General features: G+C 39.3%; 1 protein-coding gene across 2 annotated transcripts in view; it reads left to right on the forward strand.

The window, feature by feature from the left end:
• The window catches only part of slc38a4 (solute carrier family 38 member 4), a 31,146-nt gene extending 12,917 nt beyond the window's left edge, over nucleotides 1–18,229 (forward strand). For both annotated transcript variants that reach the window (XM_072377650.1, XM_072377649.1), the window contains exons 2-16: nucleotides 1,175–1,432; nucleotides 1,526–1,622; nucleotides 1,863–1,978; nucleotides 2,552–2,625; nucleotides 3,233–3,325; nucleotides 3,447–3,528; nucleotides 3,615–3,697; nucleotides 4,310–4,368; nucleotides 5,448–5,708; nucleotides 6,945–7,024; nucleotides 7,234–7,334; nucleotides 7,453–7,577; nucleotides 12,772–12,916; nucleotides 14,151–14,248; nucleotides 14,438–18,229. In XM_072377650.1, coding sequence (XP_072233751.1) covers nucleotides 1,308–1,432; nucleotides 1,526–1,622; nucleotides 1,863–1,978; nucleotides 2,552–2,625; nucleotides 3,233–3,325; nucleotides 3,447–3,528; nucleotides 3,615–3,697; nucleotides 4,310–4,368; nucleotides 5,448–5,708; nucleotides 6,945–7,024; nucleotides 7,234–7,334; nucleotides 7,453–7,577; nucleotides 12,772–12,916; nucleotides 14,151–14,248; nucleotides 14,438–14,542 — 1,644 coding nt within the window. In that variant the 5' untranslated portion in view covers nucleotides 1,175–1,307 and the 3' untranslated portion in view covers nucleotides 14,543–18,229. The remainder of the gene's footprint in view (nucleotides 1–1,174; nucleotides 1,433–1,525; nucleotides 1,623–1,862; nucleotides 1,979–2,551; nucleotides 2,626–3,232; nucleotides 3,326–3,446; nucleotides 3,529–3,614; nucleotides 3,698–4,309; nucleotides 4,369–5,447; nucleotides 5,709–6,944; nucleotides 7,025–7,233; nucleotides 7,335–7,452; nucleotides 7,578–12,771; nucleotides 12,917–14,150; nucleotides 14,249–14,437) is intronic.
• Nucleotides 18,230–21,573: the final 3,344 nt, after the last annotated feature.

Here is a 21,573-nt window from a genome sequence, read left to right on the forward strand (position 1 = left end):
TGTTGAAATGATAGATTCTAGTCTGTGGTTTCAAAACTAAATAAGCATGTTTGATATTTAAATGTGAAAATCCGCAGATATAGTCATGGCAATTGTTTTTCTCTTTCTTCACTCTATTATGCTAAGATGTTGTGGTAGGTTTATATATATATCGCTATATGTTATGTCATAGGAGCAACACTGACACTCCCATAACGCTTCAGTAAGAAAGAAAAAATGCTTGACTGTTCCCATAACTTGACTTCAGATCTTTACAGAAGATATCTAAAGTAAAATGCTTAGATTTAAAAGATTATGTCAGATAACCTTTCCCGTGTATACCCCTGTTGTGGTTGTGTGCTTGTTGCCATGTTTTTTTTGGCCATTGAGTATCACTCGGGATATTTTCCTCTATCCTAGTCAAAGAACTCTTTGTGTGAGAGTGAAAACATTACTGTAAATCATTTTTCCATTAGTTTCATTAAGAGTCCAGCAGGCTTCATTCCCTGTCTGTGAACTCCTTGCTTACATAACTTATTGATGAAAGCCACAGATGAAAAATAGAAGCAAATGCTATGTCAGGATTTTTTTTGTTTGTTTGGTGATAGAGGGTGTGTCTTTCAACCTTGCACGAACATGTCAACCTGTTCATGTTCGGACCACTGTTGGGTCATGCACCCACTGTTTCCCAGAAATAAACCTCTTACACTAAATTTAGCATGTAGGCGTGGGGTTTTGAGACGTGAATGCACCTGCTAACACAATGCGATCAAATCCTTTCTCATTGCCAATGTCAGCTGAGGGCTACATGTGCAGACAGATCATGTTTGTTTGTTCTGTAATTAGTATTTCATCCCACTGGACAACTCTGTAGACTACAACATCAGCAAGTGTCCGGGGTTGCACTGTGTTCTTTGGCTTGTGGTAGACTATGATTCTTAGAAAGAATAACTTTTTGTTATTCTTACATCATGTCCCACCCTTCCAGAGAGTTACTTCGTTCCAGGAAATGGTTTGCAGGATACACTGCTCAATTTCACTCCAAAGCGTTCTTCCTCCAGGCCAAAAGGCTCCAGAGACCTGTCATCAGTTGCAAATTGCAACTTCTCTGGGGTGCTTAAGTATTGAAATAAGAGGTTATAGTACAATCTAAATCAGTGAAACTTTCCTTATTTGTTTTTCTATCACACTTTAGGTCTATTCTGAAAAGTTACAACCTCTATCTGTGGTTGTGGAAGAAGCTCCTTGTGTTTCCTCCTTGTCAAGTGTGAACCTGATATCCTGAAAACTGATTACTTGCCACCTCCTGCCCTGTTGAGCACTTCATCATGCCTGGAGTTGTGGATCGCATGGAGCTGAGGAGGGTTGCCATGGAGGCAGATGATGACAGCACAGCCAGCTTGGATGACCACTACCCAGAACCCATTGATTCGGAAAAAGTCACCATCAACAGGTCAGCAGCCAAGATGGTATTGTTTTTTAAAATGTTTAAATCAACTTAATCACATTGTATGCTAATGACTTTTTTTTTTTTTTATCTTTACAGCCAGTACATGGATGATAATGATGACGGAGAAAGCCAGAAGTTCCTGTCAAATGGACTGATGAAGAAGAAGAAATATGAGGAATATCATGAAGAATATGTAAGAGGATTCATAAGTCCCAGTACAGATGCAACCAAGTTTCTGCTCAATAAAGATCTCATTATTACAGACATGCAGAGTTCACTTTTAGCTCAGAAGGTTACTGTGACAGCATATGCCCATTGTCACATTAAAGAAAACCATAGTAAAAAGAAAATAGAATAGGCCTAGAAGTCCAGACTGTTTGGAGCAGCAAGACCTGTTGTCCTCATGCATACTTTTTGCTTTTCTCCCGAGCAGCATCCTGGCCACACTTCTTTCGGCATGTCCGTCTTCAACCTGAGCAACGCAATCATGGGCAGCGGGATCCTGGGCCTGTCCTACGCCATGGCAAATACTGGCATCGTTCTGTTCACGTAAGTACAGCACAGTAAAGGTTCAGATTAGGCTGAAGAGGCTGTCTTGGTGTCTTCCAGGCTTTTCATCACAAATAGAAGAACTGGATCGACTAGTGTTTTAGCTTGATGACTGCTTATGGTCACGTGACCACAAAGAACAGAGAGCTGTTCACAGAGCTGTCTGACCTTCTGCACCCTGTGCATGTTCCATCTTTTGGATAGCTCTCTATCCTCATGCCTTTTTAGCAGTGAAGGATGACTTTTGACATTTGACACCCCACTGTCACCCTGCACCTCTCATTCAACCCCCTGCCTCACAGCCCTGCTGGGTGGCCACTTTGTGGGTTGGCAGCGTATATAGGGAATAAGAATAAAATATTGCAGAAGCCACTGCAGAATTAGAGGGAAAAAAGGGAAAAAAATAGCTTTAAATTATAACCTAAGGAAATGCAGGGTGTTGCACATCCTGCTTTGTCTTATTTAAAAGAAAAAAAATGCTTCACTTTGTCAGGACTGAATTGGTGCAACTACAACAAAGTGGATACATTTTAACATGTACTTCATCATGTCTATATTTGTCTTTCTCTGCAGAATCCTACTCATCGGTGTGGCCATTCTCTCCTTGTACTCTGTACATCTGCTCCTCATGACGGCTAAAGAAGGAGGTTGGTATTTAATTTTCACTTAAAGCTCAATCCGTCTTCATGTGACTAATGACAAGTCGTGACCCGACCTCCGCTGGTTACTGGAATGTGCTTTATTTTACCTTTTTATTTTGGTGATTTCAAGAAAAAAAAGTATTTGAATTTAAAGTTGATATATAAACTACATAAACGGAGCCTCCTGGGGGTCACTGAAAAGACTCAGAGGGGGATCAGGGTGCACTTTAGAAAGGGAGAACAACACTAAGTTCAGCTCCAAGACTGAAGAAACACATATTGTGTGTGTATGTTTAGACGACACTAGACCAAATTATTGTGTTACTCAGACCAGAAGCAGACCTTTTAAATACATGAAAACATTATAGTCCAACCAAAATCATATGAATTCGAACCTCTTAAAACCAGGCTAACGTACCCAGATACTGCAGTTGGAAGTCGAATCAGTGCTGCATGTATACGCTCAGATTCAAACTAGTCTAAGTACGCCACAAAAAAGCTTTATAATTGATATCAGATTGTTTTGTGAAGCTCTTCGCTTGTCGTCATGTTTCTTCTGACTCGTGCATTGTCCTCTGATGGTAGTTCTTTATCTACTTGTCTGTTTGGACAGGGTCCCTCATCTATGAGAAGCTGGGAGAAAGAGCTTTCGGTTGGCCGGGAAAAGTAGCCACATTTGTATCAATAATCATGCAAAACATTGGAGGTAGACCCTTACTCAGAATTTCTCTGCTTTTGTAGAATTCCTCTACAAGATTGATACAAGAATAAATTGACTGAAGTATTTGTGGAAATCCCTTAATATTCTCCATATTGTCCTCCTACAGCCATGTCCAGCTACCTCTTTATTGTGAAGTATGAGCTGCCTGAAGTGATCCGAGCCTTCTTGCGCTTAGAAGAAAACTCTGGGTGAGTATGTGACTTTGTGGAGATAAAGTACACTTCTTTGTTCATATCTAATCTCTTGGGATTCTAATCTTGTGCCATGTTTGCAGTGAATGGTACATGAACGGCAACTACCTGGTGGTGTTTGTGTCGATCGGAATCATTCTGCCTTTGTCTCTCCTCAAAAATCTGGGTGAGGACACCAAGAGATACACAAAACTCTGAATGTTTCACTACATGTTATTTGAACTATAGTTCATTTTGTGTATGGCCACCACTGTCAAGAGGCTCTGATGTTCGCCTTCTGCTGCCTTACGCCAATTTTCTCAGTCCTTCCATGTTCTTGCAGCTATTCATAACCAGTTTCACCAAACCATAAGTAACACAACACCTGTTGGTCTCTTAGTCAGCTCCAGCAATTGAGTTACAGTAACAGAACACTGCTATAAGGCCTGTAGTCAGCTCCACCACTCAGATGTAATTTATGTCAGATCTGTCTCAAATGGCTCACCTCCAGCCAAACAGTTTGTCAGTGCCACAATTAACAAATGATAAAGCTGTTTCTGTGTGTATTAAATGAGTTAATTGATCATTTGCTCAATTGATCAACTATAAAAGCTTTAGGTACACTGCAATTTGAATTAATATAAATCTGAAATAAGTTGTATTTTTCTTGGAGAAAGGTTAAATTCTGAAACGATATGCGATCCATCCAAGAACAAACATCAAATGTAACTGAAAGCTAAGAATATATAACTCCAAAGTGTTTTTTTTCCCCCAATAACTGGTGTTTTCTCCTTTATAGGTTACTTGGGCTACACCAGTGGTTTTTCTCTTTCCTGCATGGTCTTCTTTGTGGGAGTGGTAAGTTCAGCTGGGACAGCCTGGAAGTGGTACTAGGATTTTAGGCACATTTACATGCACAGGCTCCCATATTTTTTACATTACACTGCACAGTTTACAGCAGTCACATCAAATGGAAGTGTTTCAGTTGCTTGTGATTTCCCTCTCCATGTCAAATTGACAGTAAAAGTTGAATCTTGAAAGCTTTGATATTTCTGAATTAATGGGGGGGCAAAAGTTAGTTGTTTGAGTCAATTAAAATCCAAAAGGGCAAGCATTGCATTTTCATGTATGTTCCTGTTAAAGCTTTCTACTACAGACATAGAGTTTACCTGCAACACTGTATTCTGATTGCAGCTCATTTTTTGCTCATCTGTCCGTTTGTGTGAGTGTTTGGTGGTTGAGAAAACTAGAATCTGCAATGTTAGCGAAAAGATACATAACAGGATTGGCAGCCATCGTCTTTACCTAACTGATAATAGTAATGCTTGCAAACTGAACCAAAAGAAAATAAAAACAAAAACCTAAAACTTGATAGTATGTTTTCTGGTTTGCATGCTAAATTAGCTCTTTTAGTTAGTACCTAGTAGCAACTGTTCGCTAGTGTTTACTAGCTTTAAAAAAAGAAAAATTTGCATGCATTTGTGAATGGGACTTCAGTGTTAAGTCAGTATTAGTGGCTAACTGGAGAAAATAAGTGTTAACTTGACTGAGGAGCCTGAGCTGAGCATCTAGTATTTACATGGTATTTTAACCTTCAACTAAAAGAACTAGCCTAGCATGTGTGCCAGCAAACATGCCAGCTTACAGTGATGACGGTATGGTCTTTATCTCTGCTTTATCTCTGCCTAGTTTACCAGATTTTTAACTTTCAAATTACTGTAGAATATCAAGGAGAAATATAACCAACTACAACATATACATAAGAGTTTATGACTATATGAGGCTGCATTGAGCATAATAAGAAACTTGTGACTGCAATTCACTTATCAACATGGCATTAATTAGAAAATAACAGAAGTGGAGAACATCATGTCTCATTTATTTTCATGTTCATAACATGGAAGAGCATTGTATGACTTCCTGTTGATCTTTTTCAGATGATTTACAAGAAGACCCAGTTGCCCTGCCCTCTTCCTTTCTTAAGCGACCACTCGTCCAACCTCAGCATGAATGCTTCGGACATGTCGGGGCTGTACGCGCTACGAAACAACTCCACGCAGATGCACTTCTCGCGGACTGATGTTTCGCCAGCAGTCCTTGGTGGCAGCGACGCACACCACTCCACAGGAGTTCACGTGGAGCCTCACCTGGACGATGAGGAGATGTGCACGCCCAAATACTTCATCTTCAACTCACAGGTAAGATGCTCAGGGCAATGTTGGTTACAGGTTAGCTTGTGATGGCAGTTCAGAAACTTTTGTTGGCTTTTCTTACTTGTGCGCCGTGCTTTGTACGTCTTATTAGTTTTTGAAATGCAGAATTAGTGTTTTTTTGAGTTACTCACTGGCATCAGTTTACCACAACAATGGATTCTATTACGTTACAGGAATAAACTTAAATAGAATGTTGACCATAAAAGATTAAGCAAGCATAAATCCAAGTTTAAGTGTTAACAGTTGGGACACTTGGTGTGTAAATTCAACAGATTTGCCTCGACATATTTGTTAAAGGTGTTTTTTACCTTTGTGTGTGTGGTTAGGAAATTATGTCAAGGAAAATATCATAAATCATGATTAAGAATATGACAAGAAGCATTAAATTCCCATGGGAACAAAAGATTGGGTAAGTTTAAACTGATATACAGGGTGTTCGTTTTGAGGGGAAGTAGCTATTTTCATCCTTCAATAGACTGACTCACACCATCAAAGAAAGCTGTTACAATAACTGAATCTGGCAAGATTGCTACAGAGTGCACCTGAAACCTTCACAGGGGAGTTACCATTCATTTGCAGTACACTTTGTACCAGTGACACTGAGAAGTCAGAATGTGTTCCCAATCCAAAACATGTTGGAACAGCAGTTTCAACGAATTCACCATTCACTTTCATATATGTTCATTTGCTTCAAATAGAAAAAATAATTCTAGGGTTGAACTGCTTATTACATTTGTTACTGTAAGAACTGTTGAAATGTCTGCAGTCGCTGCCTTTATTGCATAGGATTAAAAGCATAGTTTACGAGAAAAACGACCAGAAACTGCAGGAAAATAGTGACGTCTGCCCTTGCGTACGTTCCAGTTGCACAACCAATCAGACAGCCAGCTGAGCGGAGCCGACTTGCATCATCAACTGTTGGGCATGCTCCACTGCCTGTGTTGACAGTACTCTTGGGTTTGGGTTTACTCTTAAATGCTGAGCAAAATAAATCTGTTTCCACCTTAAATCCACAGTATAATCAGCTGTGAAGAAGAACAAAGCGTATCTTTTCAACATGTATTGTACTAAATTGGGAATATTTATGTGGCATCATACTTTGTAATTATTGGATTTAATGTGGGTTTAGATTAATAGCACCTTAAGTGCTTTTTGCTTGCTTGAAGCTGCATTTGCCTGTTCTGAATTCATCTATGTATGTTTGTTTTTTTTGTTCCACAGACAGCGTACACTGTGCCCATCCTGGCCTTTGCCTTTGTCTGCCATCCTGAGGTACTGCCTATCTACAGTGAGCTGAAAGAGTAAGTGCACTTTCCTCCTTTATATCAAGTAGTAAAGCGCCATCATCACCGCCTGATGTAAACATTTTAATGAAATGTGAGCAAACAAAGCCTTTTTTAGTAGAACAGTACACAGATTTGTTCTACAGTTTCTACTTAGATATTTTGGGGAACCTTTCAAAGTGATGTGACCCCACCGGTAGAAGTCAAAGAATTTGTTGTTTCCACAGTCGCAGCCGGAAAAAGATGCAGAATGTGTCCAACCTGTCCATCTTAGCCATGCTCATCATGTACATGATGTCGGCACTGTTTGGCTACCTCACCTTTTATGGTAAGAACATTGATACTCATAAGAACTGACAGTCAGTTTTAAGCATAAACAACAAAAAACAAATTGACATATTGTGCACAAGCGGTTATATTTCTACTTTGTTTCCTGTCTGCTACAGATAATGTGGAGGCAGAGTTGCTCCACACCTTCACCAAAGTGTATAAGTTTGACACCTTGTTGCTGCTGGTGCGTTTGGCTGTCCTGACCGCCGTGACTCTGACTGTTCCCATCGTGCTCTTCCCTGTAAGTACACTGTGTAAAAACAAACAGTCTACCTCTGCCGTGTCCCAAATAATCCACTCTGTACCCGACTTTCAGCCAGTCCTCTTTGACGTCAAGCAGGGGGATGCATAGAGCAATAACTTTTGGAAGGCACAGAATGTTTCCTCATTGTGGCACGGGCCTCCTTCTATTGCTCTTTCATTTCTCAGCATCATAATTGGAGCCTTATTTAAGGAACAGCATAATTTGGCATACGTCAGAACAAACAAGCCTGTTATTCAGATACAAATAAACACCCACCGCCCTTGTAAATTTTGAACGTCATTGCCACTCTGTGTTACAGGCTAGGTGTTGTATTTGCTGCAGAGTCAGTCTTTATTTTTATTGTCATTTTATGGACTCAGTTGTTTTTTTCGCCCTGCCAGTTTGGTATAAAAGAACACACTGTTCATTTGAAACTCCTCTTGTGTCGTCATCTCAAATCCCAAGTACTCAGCCTGCGGTTGTAAAAGCCCACACCTCTTAATTACAACACACACACTCAGCTTCATACAAGGATTTAAGCCCCAAAGGCTGTCATTTCCATGCTCCCTTTAAATATTGGGTCAACGGCCTGCCAGCACGTGATGCCCAGCCATCAAACCTTATCATCTTACTCCCCTTCATTCACGCATACTTACTCATCTTCCGTCCCTCTCCATATAGGGTCATGGGATATTTTTAGCTTGTCCCTTATTTGACTCCAGGAGAACAGTGGAACTTTCCTCTTGAGTTTTAGCTTTCAGACACACACACGGACAGACACACAAGCTCACACACAAAGTTGGGTTAACGTGAACACAAGCAGCTGCTTATTTATGTTTTCCTTTTTAACTTTAGTGGTTGTAATTACAGTGAGCTGCCAGCAAGGGGCAGCACCTTTGTTGATATTCAGTCACACGAAAGTGCTGACAGACCATGATGCAGCAGCTGCTGCACATGATGGAAACACATTTTGCGTAGTTACAGGATATAATCTTGGGGCAGTTTTGTGTATCTGTACTATACTTTACAATCTTATACACACTCAACATCAGTCACACTTTGCTACGTTTCACTTATCTCGCCAGATGTTTGCATTCTTGTTGTAGATGTTCCCAACCAACATACCCCCATCAGCAGACACAGGAGGTATTTTGTTTAGTTTTTTTTTTTTTTCAAAGGCAAGGTGTAAGAGGATTCCCTGCCCCCCACCAACTCTGCAGTGGAAGTTTTACAAGCTCAGAGTGGACAGTGGAAAAATCCTCACCCTGACCACTACCTCCAGGGAGACAGAGAGGCGGAGATAATGAGACAGGCAGGAGATGGACTTACATTACTCGACATATCTTATAAAACAAACTTCCTACAGGCCTGTGGATTCCTCAAAATGTGTTGACAATTATGATAGATCTACATCTTGGTCTGCAGATATTAGCATGAAATAGCCTGTGATAGGAAGCTTAATGCGGTTTTATTTGTTGAAGAATCTCTCATTCTCCTCCGGGAATATATAAACATTTTTGGTCATTTTATTCCAGTGCAAACTGTACATTTTGTAATGTAACTGCCATAATGACTGCCATCCAGTTAAAAATATGGATGCATTTTCACAATGTCAAAGAGGTCATGACTAGACCAGTATCAATAATGTTGTTTTTTACCCTTCACATATAAAAACTTTATGTAAATATCTAAATGTAAACTTTAGATATTTACATTGCATCATATATCTCTTATATTTTATACTAGGACAGCTAGCTAAACAACTAAAGTAATGAAGTTATGTTAGCGTTCATCAAGCTAGCGTCACCTGTAGCTAAAACAGTACGTGTTGCTGTTTATGCATATTGGTTGTTCAGTTTGTTAGCTAAATGTTGACGTAGATAAACTCCAGACAAAGACATTTAAATTGACTAGCAGATGTTGTGTCAACTTTCAGTTCTTTTGATTTGCAGAAACAGACAAAGACCTAGCAAAGCAGGGATCATTTATATTTTTGAATATTGCTGAAGCTCTGTGGTCAGGAAAGGCTAATTACAACGAGTGTAAGAGCAGAAAGAACACGTCCTCTAGGAAGGTCATGTTTTTATGACATTTCTGTCATATTACACTGAGCAAGATGAAGCAACAGTGTAGTTTTGTATTATTTGGTTGTGTGGTGCTCATTTATAAAATTATGTATATATATTAATGTATAGTGTAGACTTTTTTCTCTACCATTTTGATCACTCTGCAAAACTGAAACTGAAGGCAGTGTGTAAGCCTCTAAAGCAGGCTAAGGTAACAAAGGAGATAAAAATTTGATAAGGTAAGAGAAACACAAGACGGAAGTGAGAAGCGCCAAAGCATCTGTGGTGAATTAGTGGAAAGAGCAAAGTAACAGCACAGCAAAGACTTAAAAGAAACCTATGTTCCCGCGGTACTTAAGTCAAGTTTGAATTTATTAAAAATATGAAGCTTATCCCGTTTGTGAGGGTGTTGGAAGTTGGTTTTAGGTTCTATATATTTCTATGTATATCTTTTAATAGGTATGAGTCACTGCCTGCTTTGCACATGCTGCTGTGAGAATTTGAATCATCAGGCTGGCCTAGCTGTTGTAGACTGTAGAATACTAGATTTGTATGGTGTGCTGTGTAGAAAGTCACTGTTGTGTAGAGTTAGGAATGTTTAATTAACTCAACTTAACTATTCCTACAATAGATTAAACGGCGCTCTTGCAACATGGCTGAAAGATTGATAAATCATGGATGTAAAACACTGAACCGAAAGAGCTACTTAGTCTCACCGTCGCTCTGCCAAGTTTGACCTTTGAGAATGTCTCAGCTCCTCCGACTCTGATTTTGTAGAAAAAAGTCGCTGACCTTCAGATAGAGATTAACATTAGCTTTGTCTGCGACTGTCCTTGGCTACTGTGGCGAGGCATGTTATACGAGTTGCCGCGATGTTTGTGTGTGGGAGAGCACCTACGGGCTAAACTGAAAGCATGTGTCCACTGGTGTGCAGTCACGTGAAGGATAGATGCTAACAGAGGCCAGACTATACAGGGCTTTGCCAGGATCCAGTACATAATGAAAGGACTTTATGTGGAGTCAGACATGTCCCAGTTCTCAGGACTCAGCTGAGGTTGGAAACTGCGGGAGAGGGCTGCAAACGATCTGATTAACAACCCCCAATGTCACCGCCTTTGCGTACCTTTACAGTCATAAACATGAAGACCTAGCTTGAATCCTGGTCTGTAAAACCTTATATGCTACCCGTTAGTTTCTCTTACCTTAAAACGTGGTCTCAAATAGTTTTCTGTCTGGAAGCATTTCTATTTGTTTATTCTGATTAATCATAGTGGAAAATATTATACATTTACCACTTCACTGTTTCAAGTGTGCACAACAACAAGTTAGCAAGCTAGTAAGTTGGTGATTTGTGCTTTATAAAAGAAGGCGGAAACCACAAATACATGTTGTCATTTTGATATTTGGCACCACTTTTAGATGCAGTTGTTGACACTGGTGGTGTTGTGGCGCTGCAGGAGACCAGTGCCACCACTAGAGAGCTCATGGCTGCATTCATGTTTTGAGGCCTGTTTGCTCTTGAGCTTGTTTTGGTTGAAGGAAAGCACAGCTTGTGAAACTTGCATCAATCAAAAAGCCCCAGTGTCTAGCTTCTGCGGATGCTTCAGTGCGTCTTTGATCAAAAACACTGTTGCGTGTGCTGTTTCAGTTCTCACTTCAGTTCCGTTCTATTTACAGTCAAGTCACACATTTAGATTAGCAAAATAGACATAGACAAACACTCATATTCAACAACTGCCACATTGTCTCTGCCATTTGTGTCTAGTTTTGAATATACTTGTGAATTTACAAGTCCCAAATCTTGGTTGAAGTCAGACTTAAAAAGAAAGCTTCACACATTAGAACCGACATACCCTGCTAATACCTCGGTGCCTGGTTTGTTGCTAACCGGCTGCAGCCAGATGTGTCCAGGCCAGTCCGGCTGTGTGTGTGCTTAAGCAAACAGGTAGATAGTAAGGAGCTCAAAGTGTGTAAATATCACACAGTGAACTCCAAAGGCCTTGCGCCAGGTAACAGGTGGGTGTCGAATAGCTTGGTGCCTTGGAGAGAAATGCAGCATCCAGGCTCTAGTTTTCCAGGCCGACCAAATTATGCAACAGTTGATGGGAATGAGGCGGGGTGATGGAGGGCATTGGTTTTAAAACCTTATGGGTGACGCTCTTAAATTCACGTTATTATCTCTCACAAAGAATGGGTTTTGGCTGAAGCGGTGACATTTCTTTGGCAGTGGTAAGTGAAGCACTAGCGTTACTTTGGCGCCTCCTGAGAAGGGTTACCTGGTTCAATCTGACAGTGCAGAAAATCCACTTAATTTGATTTTTAATTTATTATTTTTTTTATTGTACCATTAATATAAATCTCATGCGTAAGTGAGACTTGAAAGGATCTGCGGTGCTCCACATGTAGTGGAAAAAGTTTGGTGTAAGACCTTAATTTCCTTTAATGTGGACTATTCAGTGAAAGGTCAAAACAGAAAGGTGGGCAGGAGAAAAAAAAGTGTGACAACAGCCACTCCTCTCCACCCCCTGCTAGTGGCTCCGCCCTCTTGCTAGTGGCTGATGCAATCTCATGGTCCCATTGCACTGCGGGAGATAATCCCCAGCTTTCTGAATGGGCGCTGTTCCTTTACCCTTTCTGCCTGTGGCCTGTAAGCCGGCGGCGCCTCAGGTTGCTCCGTGTACCTGCAACCTTTCACCCAGTTGAGGCCTGAACAGGCTGCTTGTGGCTCAGGAACACAAGGCATCTTAGCTGGGATCTCCTGGTTCCCTCCCTCCTCCCTCCGCCACACAAACACACACAACCATCGTAGCACTTGACACACTTGAGTATGTGGCCAAGTGCTGGAATCAGCCTCAGAAAACCGGCTGGCGCACACATCCACACACACTGTTGTCAGTGATTTACTTCTTTGACAGAAGACATGCAAAAGAGAGCTTGCTGACACTGAGGTCCTATTATGCTTTGCTGTGAAGTCAACTGAGTTTATTTTTTAAAAGTGAACCCCCTTTTTAGTCAAATAGAAGCTTAAACCAATTGTTAGCTCCTGTTCTCAGTCAGTTTGTTCTCAGCTTAAAGTACTTATAGACTGATTTATCTGATCATGTGAATACTTTGTGTTTTCTCAGATCCGGTCCTCCATCACCACATTGCTCTTCAGCGGTCGAGATTTCAGCTGGACCCGGCACATGGTGATAGCCGCTGTCATCCTTGCCTTCAACAACATGCTGGTCATCTTTGTTCCGACCATCAGGGATATCTTCGGCTTCATCGGTCAGTCCTGACACTGACTACAATATGGACAACATTTCTCTTTTTTTTTTCAGAGAGACTCAGAAAACATGGAACACAAATGAACCCTTTAATATGTCCAAGGCCTGATTAGCACTTTCAGTTCAGAGGCCATTTTATTAAGTAAAGCAGTGGAAGTGCTGAAGCTTAAAGTGTTTGGTCGGGTCAGCTGTGCAGTCATGTGATCGGTTTGTGACCCCCGGATCTAAAACGGTCACATTCTCACTGCAACACAAACGCCAGACAGACATTTAGGCACACCTCTCTCATGCTAAGCTACAGCCATTTTGCAAATATGACACCTCAAAGCTAAAAATAGCCAATTCTCTGGATCTTCCTCATACTGTCCAAGGATTATCAGGGTGATGCATTTTAGCCCTAAATTTAGGCTTGGGAGGTTGTGCATTTTATCACCTGTCCTACTCACCCAATGTTAGAGCACATGAGTTGGGATGAGAGACAGTCACTGATATGAATAAATAAAGAAGATTAGACAGAATTTCACAAAGGCAAGCACTGTGAAAGAAATTCCTTGATTCACAACCCTAATTTTAAAGAGTCACAAACGGCAATTAAGAAAACACTCTGACAGTTTGTGTTAATAATTTCTTTTTTTAGCCCCATTTCTGCAGAGGAATTGGTAACAAAATAATTAGAACTTAGCATTTTCAGCTCATTTTCAGTCATCTTAGTTTGTTACAAATGCTAAATATTTATTATATAAGATATATCGGGTCGAATGAAAAAGTTCAGTTTTCATACCAAAAAAAAGGAATTCTTGATTTATATATACTCCTTGTGTGATCTGGCAAAGCTTAAAATGATGACTGTTGTAGATCTGAAACATTCTTCCCAGATATCATATAATGTCCCATACCAAATACTTCCAAAGAGGAAAGTCATTTTCCATTTGTCTCTTGTAGATGTCTCTCACAGTAGTTTTTTTCTCTTCGCAAAGTTAGTTTCAGGTTAAGACAACTACTTCTTTTACTGAATTACAGCCACTGGCAATGTACCCTATAACACCCCCTCTAGCACAACTGTGCAGTCTATTTTCTTTACTCACTTTCTTTACAATTAAACTAATTGTTGGAATATTCATAAATATCTCTCAAAGAGTTCTGTGGTTAACTTTGAGTTACTTGATAACTGGAGGTTGAAGTCTCTGTTTTGACTGTCATGTGATTGGTTTAATCATTCTTCTTCTTTGTTGCAGGCTCTTCTGCTGCCACAATGCTCATCTTCATCCTACCAGCTGCTTTTTACATCCGCCTGGTTAAGTCAGTGCCGTTGCGCTCCCCGCAGAAAATTGGGGTAAGTGTGCAGAAACTTACTCACAATCGCACACTGTCAGCTGCTTTCTCACTGTATCAGCTTTCTGCATTCTTTCCCCTCAGGGGCGGGTAACGTTTTGAAAACCTGACCTGTCGGAGAGTTCAGCAGACCCCTGCTGTGTATCTGAAAACTCTAAATCCGTTCTTGTTCTGTCCTTTTTCTCTTCAGGCAAGCATCTTCCTGGTCGTGGGTATTGTTTTCATGATTGGCAGCTTGTCACTCATTGTTCTTGACTGGATCCACAACCCACCAGGCTCTGGCAGTGGCCATTAAACCCCTTTTCTTCCTCTTTTGGATTCATATTTAAGAGTGTAGGTGTCAGCCTCAACCCAACAAACTTGCATGTTTTTTCGTTTTTTTGTTTTTTTTTTCATTTAATCAGTCCTCATAAAATCTCAACGTATGGACAAGGTATGTTGCACTGGGGTTACAACATCTTCAGAACATCACTGGAGGGGGGGATTCGTTTTTTTTTTGTTTGTTTTTTGTTTTTGTTTTTTTTGTTTTTTTAACGCATCCTCTGGCGTAACATGCCATCAAGACAACCTGAAGTCCTCACTGACATTATGATATCATCATTCTTTTTTCCTGCTATGAGGAGACCGAGCAAACAGATAGACTGCAGCCCTAAACTGAAGCAGGTTTGGGAACTATGACTAAATTGCAGGGCTGGAAGGATGATGCCATCTTCCAACTGTCCTCTGAACTTAAGAAATATTTCAAGGTGGAGTTTGTTATCATTCGTGGGAAGAAAAAAAAAAGCACTTCTAGCATTATGTTTCACTTTTTTGTGTAGATTTTACAAACACACATCAATGTATCTACACTTGTTTTTTCAAGCTACTATTCATGAAAGTTACCTAAAATGAATCTAGCAGTTATGACCAGTCAATCATTAAGTCTTTCATTCTCTGTGTAATATGCTGCTCGATACATTAACAATCAGAAACTTTGCCAAAGTCTGCATGCACATACATTTGTTGCTGAGTTGATGGTAGAGCTTTCCAGCTCCACAATCTCAAGGATCGTATTCACCTGCTATTTTCATCCCAGCTGTGCACGTGAAGCAAGGATGCGCTTTCAGTATTACTGTCACAGAGGGAGCTGAACACGCAGGGTATGAATGTACATAATCAAGTGTATCTACTGAAAAAAGTAGTGTTGTACATAATATCATAGTTGGCCTCTTAAGGCCCTCAGTCATTCATGCTGTGTGAAGTTGGACGATCATTTCAAGCTGTACACATGATGGAACAATGTAGGGCTAGACATATTGATATGAAATTATGTGTTACTTTTACAAATGATTGGCATATCTAGTATGAAAAAAAACATTTAAAATGTGCATTTTTCATTTTCAGTAGAACTACTGGTACTTGAAAAGAAGTTAAAGTCAGCCAGATGACAGAAACTTGAAATAGATTTTCAAAATATATGTAGTAAAATATTTTTAAAATGTGCCATACTATCCTCAAAACTTACTCTCTCCAAATGATTTTAAAAGTTAATTCTTTATATTTTGAACATGATTATTAGCTATTTAACTCAAATAGTTTACAGCTTAGAGAAATAAATTGGCAACACCTCTAATGTCTACATGCTACACATGAAGCTAGCGTTACAGCTAGCACATGATTTCCTTGATATAAAAAGAAGCCTTAAAAACTGTAAGCTCGCTCCCCATAAAACACAGGTTAACATTTTTATGCAAATTAATCCAACAAACTACAACATGCTGATAGAAATATTGTTTAAGCGCTGGTAACAGTGTAGGACTTGTGTGTATATATGAATACAATATATATATATATATATACACACACACACACTTATGAATGTTTGTTACAGTGAAACTCAGGCCAGATTTGGATACTAGTATCCAAGTGTTTTAAAAAGGGTGCCTGTATCAATAATGCTATTAGCATACCATAGCTACAATTTGCTATTAGCCTTATATCAACCAGAAATTAATGATTTTGCAGAACCCGTGATTTTACTTAAAAATAGAAAAAAATTGCATTTAAGTGACATACAGTGCAAGACATAACATAAAAAAACACCAAATTTACACTTAACTTTGCTAGTTATGTCTTTTTCAGCTACTATGCTAGACCAAGAAAACCATCTCCAGGTGCTAGCTTCATATTTAGCATGTTAACAATAGAGTGATGTTGATCTTTCCATCTAAATCTCAGCAATAACTTGAATACGATCTTTCTTCTAAATATACAATTTTCCTTTAAAGAATAGTGTTTGATAGAAGTAGCATATTAAACAGGTAGAACGCAAGGATTACTTTCTGTTTGGTTGATGAGCTCAAATTAGTTATTAGGGAGATCACTATTCAAGATAAACATCCACATTTAAAAATGTCTTGATGCCTTTTATCTTAACTATGAATGGGACATATGGGAAAAATCATAAATTTTTCCTTTTGGATACTTTCTTTTCATCATATTTGGCTTCAAATACAGGTGCCTTCAGCAGAATAGTTGAATAACGACAGCAGAACCTCAGATTTGTCTCGTTTCACCTCTATTCCTATGCTGTTACGTGTCATGAACACATCCAGCCAACATGGACAACATTTATAGATCTTTTGTCGATCTAAGTATGTGAAACAAATAGATATTTCAGATGAAATAGTGTATAGTGTTTTTGAACTACAAACATGGTCTTTTTGGACAACTGTATATGCTCTGTAAATAATGTTTATTTTATGGTACACTAAGACTAGTCATCTGTGAGTGGGTTGTTGGGGGATTGTACCTGAGAAATCTTCTACAATCCAGTGTTGGTTTTAGTATATATTAATATATGTATATGTATATATTAATGTGTGTGTGTGTGTGTCTATATATATATATAAATAGAGACATATACACACACACACACACACATATATATATGTATGTATGTGTATTAGGCCTTTTTTTTTCTCTCGCTGTATGTTTGTATGTACGTTTTTTTGTTGTTTTATTTTTTCTTCATTTGATGATTGTATATTTGTAGAAAATTTGTTTAAACAATGTTGTTAACTTCTCACCGAAACATGCATTAAATCAAGAGGAAGAAGAAGACACAGTTTTCCCAGAAGTCTCAGAAATAAGACAACAAATTTGTGAAACTTACTGGCCACAGTTTACCAACACTGAATCAAAGATTAAGCTAAATGCAAGCTGTATCCCAGAAGCAAAATGAGTACATCCAAAGTAAATATTCACCTCTGGATAACAAAATGCACAAGAACCTTACTTGTCAGCCAGTTCTACAGCTCCACAGAATAACCTTACAAATGTCATTCATATCCTTAAGAGCCATGTTGGTGCTGTTGCAGAAACACCTTTAAAACCCAGATATGGTGAGGTTTATTTCCATGACTTGACTTGAATTGAAGCTGTCCACTGCCTGATAATCAGCAGGCTTCATGATTGAAGGGGTACTCATGATGAATGGATTGTTTCTCTCTCTCTCCCTCTCTGTTTTCTCTGAATTCATATAGGAAATGTTAGGCTGTGACTTTGTTAGACGTCTGCTGATTTTTATCTTTCTGAAGTGGTCATCTTACAAAGAAAGGGTTTTTTTTCCCTCTAACAGCATACTCTCCACACTACACATTGACTGAGTATCTCGGGTATTTGGTCTGGATTAATTTGACCTCACAGTTTTGGATAGCTTCATATCTCTTTGTCTCTTTTGCATGATTGAGCCAAGCTGTAAAGCAGTCAAGTGTCCACCTAATGCGGTGTGTTAAACGACCTGCCTTATTTTTCTATGTGTCCTCAGCAATGGAGCACTGCCTCAAGGTTTCTGCTGTTCATAGTGTCTTTGCTCCCTGTGGATCTGGCTAAACATTCACGTTTGTAATTTACCCACACAAAGGGGTTTGTTTTTCTTTTCTTTTTTTGTATCAGTGATGCCGTTTTATTATGATGAACAATAAAAATGTGACATGAAAAACATTGTTTTTGTACATTTTTTATCTGCTTCGTGTTCAAATAGCTGCACAACAAATATGAGTATGTTTATGTTTCTAAATTTGTCACACTTATGTGTTTTTGTCCTAACCAGTGTCTGGGAATGTAATGACTAAACCCATACTCCTGGCATAGCAATCTGATGATACTGGGTCTGTAGAAATAATGTACGTCTTCCTGATCTTTCGTAGCTAGCATCTACTGTAGATATGTAACACTTGCTTGTAATATCTCACTCAAAATTGGAAATTAGGTAGCCTTTTTTCTCCCAAACGTATGTGCTTAGGTCACAAATCAAGCTGGAAATTATTACATAAATGTATCTATGTATTTATCCATAGATAGTATATTCAGGAAATTAAGAAATGCAGTATGTCCTTTAAAGTAAAGAAGTACTGGCTTAAATTTTTCAATACCAGTGCTTTTATTTACTCATTGAAAGGAAAATCTGAAAATAGGAATCGCCGGTTATCTCATCTTTTACAAATAATGCTAATTTAGCCCTAAAGTACAGTTGCGCTTATTCTACAAATGAGTCGACAGTCCAGTCCAGGTAGACAAAAGCACCATGAAAGTAAATTGTTCTCCCAATTCTGCACTATGCCATGGCTGATCAAACCATTGGGATTTGGATTGCTGCACAGTAATCCCTGTGCGGCTGAGACAGCTGAAGTTTTGTGTTATTAATGTGTAAAATTCATCCACTTTGTTTTCTTGTAAATCTCACACAACCTTTCTGGGCTGGGTGACAGTTACTGCCCATACACAACAGTTATCGCTGACATATAAATGAAATGGAATAGCAAGTGATTCACATATAAAAAGATACATTTAAGTTATGTGAAAATAATAATAAAGGCTTGCTGTGTGTGTCTTGGTGAATTAAGACATGCAGTAATTACAACCCGCCTTTACTTATATTTTCTTCTTTTTCCCTTTTTCTGATTCCAAAGTCCACTATGCATTCTTGCTATAGTTAAGAGCTCTCTTTCTTCTTCTAACCTCTTTGACCCTGTAATGCTAACCCCCCTATACACACGTACACTCACAACCCCTGTCTCTTCCTATGACACCCCCCTCCCCCCTGCCTGCCTAATTCTTTTTATGAGGATTAACTGTACCGTTCTGTACAGTGGGGTAAATTCCAGGAATACCGTCACCGTTAATAACCTACTATCTGTGTGGGAAAAATTCTCACCAGCACCGGTCCTGCTGAGAACCGTAGTCCCATTTTCTATATGTGAGTAAAAATGTTAAAACACCTGCCTGTGATCAAAAGTTCTCTGTATGTTTGACGCGAGGCCGGCAGCATTCGGTCCCTAAAATGTTGAGGGGAAGTGCAGAATCAAGCAATTGTATTCAATATGATCCATTGTTATTGTAAAATGTTTCACGGTTCCTTACAGTTTTAGTTCTTTATAATTACATGTATAAAGTGACACATTATGTAGCATTGTGTGTGAGAATAGTCCGTGTCTAACTTGCAGTTGACAGCGATCAGTGTGCTCTCAGTTTGGAGAGTCGGAAAGGATTTATGACGAGCAAACCAAGCAAACTGCTACTCTGAACATCAGAAGAGAGAGTTTTTTACAATCTAAAAAAACTCAGCAGTTTAAGTGTACTAGTATATTGTGAATTCATACATTGTGTATGAAACACAATGTATGAAACAGAGAGTTATTTAGAGGTTTGAGTTTGTTTAGTTACAAATGAAATGTGCCCTTCTTGAATAGCAGTTAGCTTGCTTCATCGGTCTCAAATCCTATCTGAGTCCCCAAACTGAGAGACCTCTGACTGCTTCACACTGAAGGTAAGACACTGACTGCTCATTAGTAGTTCACATACGGAATTTCCCTAAAACTATTATCCCCAAGAAACTATTTTATCACTTGATTTTATTACTTGCAGAAAAGTATGCAGACTTTAAGACTTTAAGGTCATCAGTCTGTGCTCTCTTACATTCGTTAATATACACATTAAACACAGATCAGGATGTGTTCAATTGTTTTATGTTGTTAGCTACCATTGTTGTACTGATAGGACATGGCTACTACTGTTCTGGAGTGTTGTCTCTAGAAAAGACTCCAGAAAGTATTTGTGCCTGTATTTTATTTATGACAGAATGAATATCAATTATCTAACTTACTATTTTCACTTCAGTGAGAACCATTCCAAAACTCCTCATATAGATAAACTGGACTGAACTCACAATACAACTGCTCTCTATAAGAAAGGGCTGCTCGGGAGACTGAGGTCTTTTGGAGTTCAGGGGGCACTCCTGAAGACCTTTTATGACATTGTGGTGGCATCAGCCAAATGTTATGGTCTGCTAGGGGAGCAGCATCTCAACGGCTGACAGGAAGAAACTTGATAAACCAATCAAGAAGGCCAGCTCTGTCCTGTGATGCCCCCTCGACCTCGAGTGGAGGTGGTAGGAGAGAGGAGGATGATAGCTGTAGGAGACTGTAACAGCTCTGGAGAGCTCCTTCAGCGATAGACTGCTTCCCCCGAAGTGTGTGAAGGAGCGCTATCGCAGGTACGTCCTTCCTGCAGCTGTCAGACTTCACGACCAGCAGTGCTCCCAGTAGACCACACACTCACTAAGACTGAAACAGTTGAACTATGTGCAATAATATATCAACCAGATATATTCCCAAACGTGCAATGTGTAATTAAAACACTGTATGTAGTACATATGTTCTATAATGTTTATATTGTTGTTTACTTTTTTTGTTTTTTTATCTCTTGCTGCTGCTGCTGTAACATAAAAAATGTCCCCACTGTGGGACGAATAAAGGAATTCTTATTATTCTTATTCTTAAAACAACCTTGATCTCTAAATATGTCATTTTGGCATCTAAACCAAACCAAAGAGCGAAAGTGCAAAGTGTGAAATTAAAATGACAACTAAGCTTGAGACTTTTTGTTTAAACTTGGTCAAACTGTGAGTTGCTGCGAGTTCAAATAAAGTGAAAAAATAACACTGCAACATCGGATTTAAACCCGTTTCCTGGGTGAAAGTCGTGCCTATCCTTCATCTACTCTAAAAGTGCAGCCTATGTATGTGCTTGTTGCACCTTTGTGACATAAATCAGGGCAATGTGCTTTGCCATGATTCTGGGTTGAAATAAGCCAATGTGTAGGTGTGGCTGAGACTGTTATATAACGCAGAATTAATCTACATAACAGCAGGAGGGGAAAAAAGACATCTCTTTTATCTCTGAGTTAGACCATCAGCTAAATGCTACTGAAACACATTACTGAATAACAAGAAGTGAATTGAATTTGCAGTTCAGAGGACAGCATTTTCAGTGTATGCCTGTGTGT

This window comes from Leuresthes tenuis, unplaced genomic scaffold (genome assembly GCF_036924035.1).
Source record: "Leuresthes tenuis unplaced genomic scaffold, fLeuTen1.0.hap1 SCAF_23, whole genome shotgun sequence".
In the NCBI taxonomy this organism is placed as follows: domain Eukaryota; kingdom Metazoa; phylum Chordata; class Actinopteri; order Atheriniformes; family Atherinopsidae; genus Leuresthes; species Leuresthes tenuis.